Below are 9003 nucleotides of genomic sequence, written 5' to 3' on the forward strand. Positions count from 1 at the left end.
AGCTAGTTCCCGGTCAAATCCAACAGGCTGCCTCAGCTCAACACCTACCCCCATCCCCAATTCTGCTGACCGTCACATAAAATCCACTTGCATTTCTCCCCCGCTCAGGGTGGGGCTGTTACCTTGGCAGCTGGAGCCCCAATAACCCTTTCTTCCTAACCATGGTCCAGTTTGGGGGTTTCACCGTGCCCTTGCTCACAAACTCTGTGTTAGTCATGAGAAAGCTGAGGGATTGAGAACTAAATATAACCATGATCAGGGTAACAGTAAATGGTCCTTCTGGCACCAAATGTCTCTCTGCTCTAACGAAAATCCCAAAGCCTGTCTGTCAGACAGCTATAAGGCAGGCTCTTGAGGAGCCTGAGTCAGACAGGAAGCCCTGGTCCTCTGCTGTGTCAGGCCTGAGGGAGCAGCTCTGCCCACCATTCTCCAGAGAAGTCCATCTGTGGTCAACTGCTCTTTCCATTTCTGGACAGCCAATCACAGCACCTCCTAAAGCCACCAACATTCGGTGGCCTTCCTTTTCCTTCCCTCCCATCCCTGCCTTCCTTTCCCCCTGCTTCTTTCTATTGATTAGAAAAACAAACAAAGAACAAACTAACAAAAAAAATTTAAACATAGTCTATTAAGCCCAGCCTAGTCTACATAGTGAGACCCTATGTCAAAACAACAACAACCAGGATAAAAGATCTGAGTATAGTGGTTCATGTCTATAATTCCAGTATTCAGGAGGGAATGGGGATCAAGCTATGAACCACAATAGCGACACAGACACACACACATGATGCGTGTCACCTTAAAAGAAAAAACAAACCATTAAGTCGGGGCCTTTATAATCAAGTCCAAGTGGAGAGACCATTGCCCATCTGTGAGAACACAGTGGGAAGTCACCCTCTAACAATAAAGCAAGTCTAGAATTCACCTTGGTGCTGGGCCCAGCCTCCAGAATGGTAAGGTGTGAGCGCCTGCTGTTTATGAGCCACCTGGTCACCTGGTCTTTCTGTAGAGAAGACCAAATGATTGACACCAGGCAAGCCATTTGCTTCTCCAAGCTCCTTCCATTGGAGGAGCAGAATCCAGAAGTCCTAACTTTTACGTTATCTGTAAAACGACAACAACAAGAAACCACTGGTGAAGAGAATCGCCGTAGCATTGACTAGATAAGCCATCAGGGCAGCCCAAGCCTGATCACTATAACTCATGAGCAAAGGAGAGAACCAACTCTTGAATGTTGTCCTCTAACCCACACACAATGCTCACAGGCATTTAAAAATATTAAAATGGGCAGATCAGATTTTAGAAATAAATAAATAAAGTATTAAAGATAAAGTCACTGTGGGTAGGTGTGGTGGCTCATGCCTTTGATCCCAGCACCTGGGATGCAGAGATAGGCAGATCCCGTCCAGTCTAAGGAAGGCCAGTCTGATCTGTAGAGGAGTTTGAGGCCAGCAGGGATACACGGTAAGACCCTGTCTCAAAAACAAAACCAAACAGAAGCCCCGATCACTGTAGATGCTGGTTTATGAAATCCACAGAGCAGGTCAGGTGTCCCCTGACTCTCCAGAATTCCTGTAGTCTCTAAAATATTCAATTATTAGTGGATTAACAAAAGACCTCAGCCGGTCTCCCACAAGCAGAAGGAGTGTGTGCCCAAGCACCATCAGTGACTCTGCGGAGGCCTGCTGGAGTCTCTGGGACAGATTGACACGTTCTCCAGGGCCCGCACTGTCCCCGCAGTGCTGACCCCTCCGAGCTTCCACACGGAAGTCATTGTGTGGCTACAGATGCGTTTTGACACGGTGAACTCTCCTCTGCACTGGTAGCCTAGCAACCAGTGTTTGAGGAGTCATCTGTAGATGATTCACTTGTGCGTATTGCTCAGGACGGACCATAGGATGGACCATAGGACTGTCTTTGGAAATGTTCCAAGCCTTAAGAGGTTGAGTCATAAGGGCACTCTCTCTGAAGGCTAGCCAGAAATGGTCAGTCAAAGAGGTTGCTATGGAGATAAGAGATGAGTCACACTCTTGCCCTCTGGGTAGTCTTTGGTCAGATTGTAGGGACAGATAAAACGTCTGTCTTTCTTATTTAGAAGGCTCACTTATGCTGAACTGAACCATCATCAGCTCAGCTTCCTGCTTCACTGTCCTGTCCCAGAGAACACTGCTCTGCCCACTCCATGCCAGATAAAACTAGCAACAGGGTCTTGTATGCCAGGGAGCGCCCGGAGTTTATAATCTGTATATGTGCAGTAAATGACTCTTTAGAACCCAACCCAACGCCTATATAAACTCATTCAGAATAAATGTACAAGACGGTCTCATAAAATGTCACGGAATGACTACTAGATACCGATGACTGTGCTGTTTGAAAGAAGGGACAACCTAACCTTGACCCTCAGCAAACAGGCCACGTGGCCTCTCCTGGTCCAGAGATATTAGGACTCTGATTAATGAAAAGACGATAGAAAGTCAAGCAAAGGCCCTCAGGGCTACTTCAACCCCGTGTGAGGAGGTACTTGGAGGAAGCTTCTTTAAGGTCCAGATGATGCCTGAAAGCCAGGAGAGAGTGGAAGAGACCAGAGCCAAGGGAGGGGGTGGGGGAGAACCAATTGTTAATTTTTAGATAGGAAAATTAGAATTGGGGAAGAAGGCTGGAAGTAAAGAAAAATTATGGACATATAAAAGCCTGTGTGTGTGTGTGTGTGTGTGTGTGTGTGTGTGTGTGTGTGAGATATGGGTTAAAGATGACTCAGTAGGTAAAGTGTCTGCCACTAAGCCTGACCCCAGTTCAAGTTCCTGGGCCCACACGATGGAAGGGAAAAGCTGACTCCCACAAGACGTCCTCTGACCTCCATTCCTGCGCTGTGGCAAGCACATGTCCTCCCCTGCACAAATAATCAAGTGTAATAAAAATTAAAGCATGAAGAAATATGAACAAAAGCCAGAAAGAGAAATTTCCCAGAAACCAGCTACGCTGTACCAAATAAGGAAAGATGCCCCACAAAACTATCATAGAGAGCTGACTGTTGGAGCAACCAGGAAAGAGAAGAAAATTATCTTCCCACTTGTTACATTTGGCTTCTGAGCTGAGAACCTGGAACTCCATGGGGACAGAACACTTTCCAGTCGTGGAGCCAAAAGACTGTGGCTGTCTGCAGCTAACATCTCAGCTGGCTACAGTTAGTCCTTCATTTCCGGTGCGCTTAGTGGGCGCCTAACATCTGCCTCGGCCATTTTGCAAGTCCACTCCTTCCAACTCACTCAATACACAAGTTCATCCAAACCTGGCCAACACATAAATGGGGTTAGGGGCAGCAATGTACCTATTGCTGGTTTATACAGGCTCCCTGCCCAAGCCCTCTCAAGAATGCACGGGCCGTCCTAGCCAGTCAGGATAGAGAGATCAAGGGAATCAGAGGTATCACTGTCAAGTGAAAAGCTCCTTCCCTGCCTGCCTCAGCTCTAGCTACCTCTGTCCCTCTTCTGCCACCAGCCTAACCCAAGCTGGCCTTTAGCACAAACCCCACCCTCCCGCCAGAGCCACTCCTGAGAGCTTGGGGCCTCAGCATGCCCATCAGCTCCTGCCACCGTGGGGCTGCCCCTGACAGAGAAGAGGCAGAAAATAAGGCAACAGACTGAAAGGAGAGCTTGCTGGTGAGCTGTGTTGAAGTACTGTAGACTGGGGGCTCCATGGCGGGTATTCACTTAAAAATACAGGGGCCAGAAGTTCAAGGACAGCAAGTTAGTTTCCTCCTTCTCTTCCTCCTTCTTTTTGAGACAGGTTCTCACTGTGTAGCATTGGCCGGCCTGGAATTCCCTATGTAGACCAGGCTGACCTTAAACTCATAGAGATCCACCTGCCTCTGTGTCTCAAGTGCTGGGATTAAAGGCGGGCACCACCATGCTTGGCTTTCTTTTGTGATGGAACACCTTTATTTATTCTTTGACTGTTTCATGCGCGTGAAAGTTAGTTTCTTCTCGGGCCTCTCTCTTTGCCTTGGAAATGACTGCTCTTTCTGAGTCTTCATGTGATCCTCCCACTGAACATCTCCATGTCCCAGAGTCTTCTCTTTATATAAGGACACCAGTCATACAACTGGATGAGGGTCGCCCTAGAGACCCCACTTCTACTTTCTCAGATCCTTAAAGGTTCCCATTTCCAAAGAAAGTCACATCCAAAGATACTGAGGGTTAGGTTTTCAGCATGAATGTGGGAGGGACACAGTTCAGCCAATAAGATAGGACTGGAGGAGGACCGGAGGAGGATGGAGGAGTGCTGGAGGAGGATGGAGGAAGACTGGAGGAGATCTGGAGGAGGATTGAAGGAGGATGGAGGAGGGCTGGAGGAGGATGGAGGAGGGTTGGCTGGAGGAGGACCGGAGGAGGATGGAGGAGGATGGAGGAGGATGGAGGAAGATGGAGGAGGGCTGGAGGAGGGTGGAGAAGGATGGAGGAGGAAGGAGGAGAATGGAGGAGGGCTGGAGGAGGGTGGAGAAGGATGGAGGAGGATGGAGAGGATGGAGGAGGGCTGGAGGAGGGTGGAGAAGGATGGAGGAGGATGGAGGAGGATGGAGGAGGGCTGAAAGAGGTAATTGTCCTGTTTACTAAATGGCCACTGGCAGTTTAGAAGAAGCTGCCGAGACATGAACCCTGAGATGGGCACCTGGAAAGAGAGCGAGAACACTATGCTGAGCAGGAGGACAACACAGAAGACACACATTTATGACTTCTGTCTGGATGAACTTCCTGCCATGTTTGAAGGGGTTGCCCTGGCCCTATGTTGGAGCTTCTTGGCACACTGGAGTTGGTAGAATCTGCAACAGACTGCCTGCACAGGCTCAGTGTGTGGTTTCCCACGGGCCCTGGCAGACATCAGCAAGTGGTACGGGGGAGGTGCCTGTGCGGTGTTAGCCTGGGAACCTCCTCTGCCTCCAGAGGAGCAGGGTGGAGAGATGGTCTGTCTGAGACGAAGAGGCTCGATGGAGCGTGGCACATGACAGGAGGGAGAAGGTGACTTGAGCCAAGTACAATGACCCACACATGTGATAAAGATATAATGAAATCCTTTACTCTGGAGCCGGATGGTGAAGGGTGTTCCCACCAAGCCTGAAAACCCGCGTTGGATCCCAGGGTTCCACATAGTGGGAGGAGAGAACCATGTCCAACCGTGGCCCTCTGACCACCATACACAGCTATGACACATGGACACAGACTCACACATATACCGTATACTCAGTCACATATACAATAATAAATAAATAAGTGGTTTGTAAAAAAGTAAACCTGTTCCTTCGTACTGTAACTTAAAAATTGTAATTAAAAATTAAAATAAAAAGCAAGGAAGCCTGAATGACCTTGGGAAAGTGAAGCAGGAGCATTGGGAGTTTCACCTAAGCTAATGTGATCCTACTGAAGAAAAAGGAAGGAGAAAGGGGAAGGGGAGGAGAAAAAAGGGAGAGAGGGAGGAGGGGAGAGGGAGGAGGAAGGGGAGAGAGAGGAGGAAAGCTTTGATGGAGGAAGGAATGACACCCAAATGGAGCCCTAAAATATTCAAATACCCAGTTTCACATCTGTATTTGGATTGTGCAGCCCACTTTTGACCACCCCACCTGGGACCCTTTCTAAAGCTTGGACTGGCTAAGGCTGGTTCTCTCACCAGCTACAAAGACCTTCTAATTGGGGCAGAGCAGAGACTAACCTACCCACTGTGTGCTAGATCAGGCAGGAGCCAGAAAGCACTGGTTTCCATGCCTGTTACCATGATTACATGACTCATGTTCCAGGATTTCCCTATAAAGCCCAAACCAGTCACACAGCTTCTCATAGGAAAGTCTTTTCTGGGTGCTAGCTGTTGGGACGCACCTTCCAGGTCTCCGCTGCGCTAGGGCTTGAGTTTGCACAGACCATCCACTTCCTCCCCTGACCCTCCTTCACTGGTTTTCCCAGCCACCTTGTCGCGGTCTCCAGAAGTTGTCACGCTTCCTGCCCGCCCTTCAACACATTCTGTCCCTTCTCTACTCCCAAACCATGCTCTTCCCCTCCCCCAGGAGCACATAGTCTTGCTTAACAAGTTGTTCTTCCCAAACTGAAAACAGACAATTGAAAACAAGGACTCCGATCCCATCATTTTGGAGACTGCAGCAGGAGGATTGATGTGAGTGTGATGGTAGCCTGTATTAATAGTGAGCTCCAGACCAGACCGTCTCAAGAGACAAAGCAACCCCTTCTCTGGGCACGAGCGAGCAGAGAAGGGGAGCAGCTGGTGGGTGGGTAATGTGACCTACTGATAAGAATCATTTCTCTGGCCCCAAAGTGCTCATACTGTAAACAGAACTGGGGCTGTGGCAGGGCTGGGCGGGGCTGGGTGGGGCTGGGCAGGGCATAGGGAGCAGGATAGACAGGCTACAGACCTCCACATCGGCAACCCACTATGCATATTCTCAAGTCCTTTTTCTGGCCAGTAGCCATCAAAATCTTTGCAGTGAGTCGGGGAGAACCGATTTGTGCAGAGAATCAGGGAACATGGAGAATTTCACCCTCTGTACTTTTATTTATTTGTTTGAGACAAGGTCTCACATAGCTGGAGCTGGCTGTGAACAACGTATATTCAAGAATGACTTGATTCTTCTTACTCTACCTCCTGATACTGGGACTACAGGCATGCGCCACCACGGCTGGCTTTCTGGACATCTGTCTTGTTTCCTGTGTTTTCTGTTGTTTTGCTGCAGGGATGGTGTTTGTTGCATGGGCGGGGGCTGTGCACCTGTGTGTGCAATTAGAAGGCTAGGGGAAGAAGCCATGCGTCCTACCTACTCTGTCACTCTCCACTGTGTGCCTTTGAGACAGAGTTTGTCCCTGAACCTGGAATGAGGCTGGTGACCAGCAAGCCCCAGTGACTCTGTCACCTTTGCCCTTCAGAAGAACTGGAGCTATGGGTGCCATGGCCACACCTGGTGTTTTATGTGGGCACTAAGAACAGAGGAGCATTGCTCAGCAAGTGCTCTTACCCACTCAGCCACCTTAGCCATCTCTGCACTTAGAAAAAAAGATTTATTTATTTATTATATGTATATGTGAATGTCTGCATTTATATCTATAGTAGCATATTATTTGTGTTTTAATAAATAAAGCTTGCCTGAAGATCAGAGGGCAAAACAATCACACTAGTCAGCCATACAGGCCAGGCAGTGGTGGCACACACTTTTGTTTCTGTTTTTTTTTTTATCTGCAAGAATTTTGTGTTTATTATAAAGGAAAACTACAAAACCCCTAGAGACTTTAATGTAACTGCATTACAAGAGATTATTTTTCTAGAATTATATTAGATAGGAATATTTCTTCTCAATCTTTTTAAGATATAAAAGTTTGTTTTTTAAATGTGTATGTTTTACTTGTGTGTATGTATATACATGTACTGCATGCCTGCCTGGTGTCCAGGGAGGCTAGTAGAGGACATCAGATTCCTTGGCACTGAAAGAACAGGTGCCATGCACGTGTGTGCTGGGAAGTAAACCCAGGTCCACTGAAGAGCAGTCAAGGCTCTACTGAGCCGTCGCTCCAGGCTCCTATTTTTTTTTAATCATAAAACAAACAAAAATGCAGTGGGCAAATGTCACTAAAAATAAAAGATGAAATCAGGCTATCTCTCATTTATATTAAGACTCCAGACGGTTTTAAAAAGGGTAGAATTAATACTTTATCCTCATTTATAATCAGATGGCAGTTGGGGATAGACTCTCCACACTTCATATTTTGAAAATTAAAAAAGTTACAGGTTTTAAACAGCTCCTGGCTGATTATGTTTCTCAGGGCATGATTACGCAACAATTCAGTAATGGAGGCTTCAAGCTTTTCCTTGTTCGCACCAGAGAATTCACCCACCTTTTGACCCTTTTTGTAAAACTGGAAGGTCGGCATGCATTTGACTTCACACTCTGCAGCAGCATCCTGGCAGTCAACCACATCTATTTCAAGGAGCACCACACTGGAATACTTTTCAGACAGGGAATGAAAGAAAGGCTTGATCATTTTACAAGGTCCACACCACGTGGCCGAGAAGTCCACAACTACGAGCTTGTCTCCCGCAGCCGCCAGGGCCTCCTGAAAGGCTTCCTTGCTCTCGATCAGCTTCACCATTTTGGCTGTGGCCGGGAGGAACCACATGAGTTTCTGCAGAATCCGATGGGAACGGATCCAAGGTGCACGACGGAGCTTGCCTGTTTCTGGTTTTTTTTTTGTTTTTTGTTTTTTTTTTGGTTTTTCGAGACAGGGTTTCTCTGTAGCTTTGGAGCCTGTCTTGGAGCTAGCTCTTGTAGACCAGGCTGGTCTTGAACTCACAGAGATCCACCTGCCTCTGCCTCCCAAGTGCTGGGATTAAAGGCATGCGCCACCACCGCCTGGCTGGTGGCACACACTTTTAATCTCAGGATTCAGGAGACAGAGGCAGATGGGTCTTTGTGAGTTTAAGGCTACCCTGGGCTACACAAGATTGAATCTGTCTAAAAGAGAAACAGAGCTTACACAGAGATGATCCAAGTACTTGGGATCACACTCCTTTAATCCCAGCACTAGGGAGGTGGAGACTGGAGCGATATGGCTGGGCAGAGAGAGGAATATAAAGGGGAAGAGACAGGAACTCAGTGGAGTGTGGATGTGGAGTCTGAGGTTGGCGGAGGGCATTGCAGGATCGCCCTTTTGGTCTGAAGATTTTTGTAGAGGTAAAAGTTCTCTCTAGTGGTTAGCTGTTTTGCTTCTCTGATCTTCAGGCTGAACCCCAATATCTGACTCTAGGTTTTTATTATTCATATTACTTATATTTCTGCACCATATGTATGCTGAGGCCCATAGGGGTCAGAAGAGGGCACTGGATCCCCTGGAACTTGAGTAACAGAGCCGCCACGTTGGTGCTGGGAACTAACGTGGGTTCTTTGAAAGAACAGCCAGTGCCTTTCCAGCCCCTCGCTGTACTTTTGAAGGGCCTGTCACAGGCTGTGAATGCACA

The 9003-nt window shown here is 47.9% G+C and overlaps 1 protein-coding gene across 1 annotated transcript; it reads right to left on the minus strand.

The window, feature by feature from the left end:
- Nucleotides 1–7637: 7637 nt before the first annotated feature.
- LOC130885173 (thioredoxin-like) lies at nt 7638–8191 on the minus strand. The gene has a single exon (XM_057786605.1). It carries the CDS (start codon nt 8163–8165, stop codon nt 7653–7655), a length of 513 nt encoding a protein of 170 aa, XP_057642588.1. The 5' UTR covers nt 8166–8191; the 3' UTR covers nt 7638–7652.
- Between the last annotated feature and the right edge of the window lie 812 nt (nt 8192–9003).

This window comes from Chionomys nivalis, chromosome 12 (genome assembly GCF_950005125.1).
Source record: "Chionomys nivalis chromosome 12, mChiNiv1.1, whole genome shotgun sequence".
Classification (NCBI taxonomy): Eukaryota; Metazoa; Chordata; class Mammalia; order Rodentia; family Cricetidae; genus Chionomys; species Chionomys nivalis.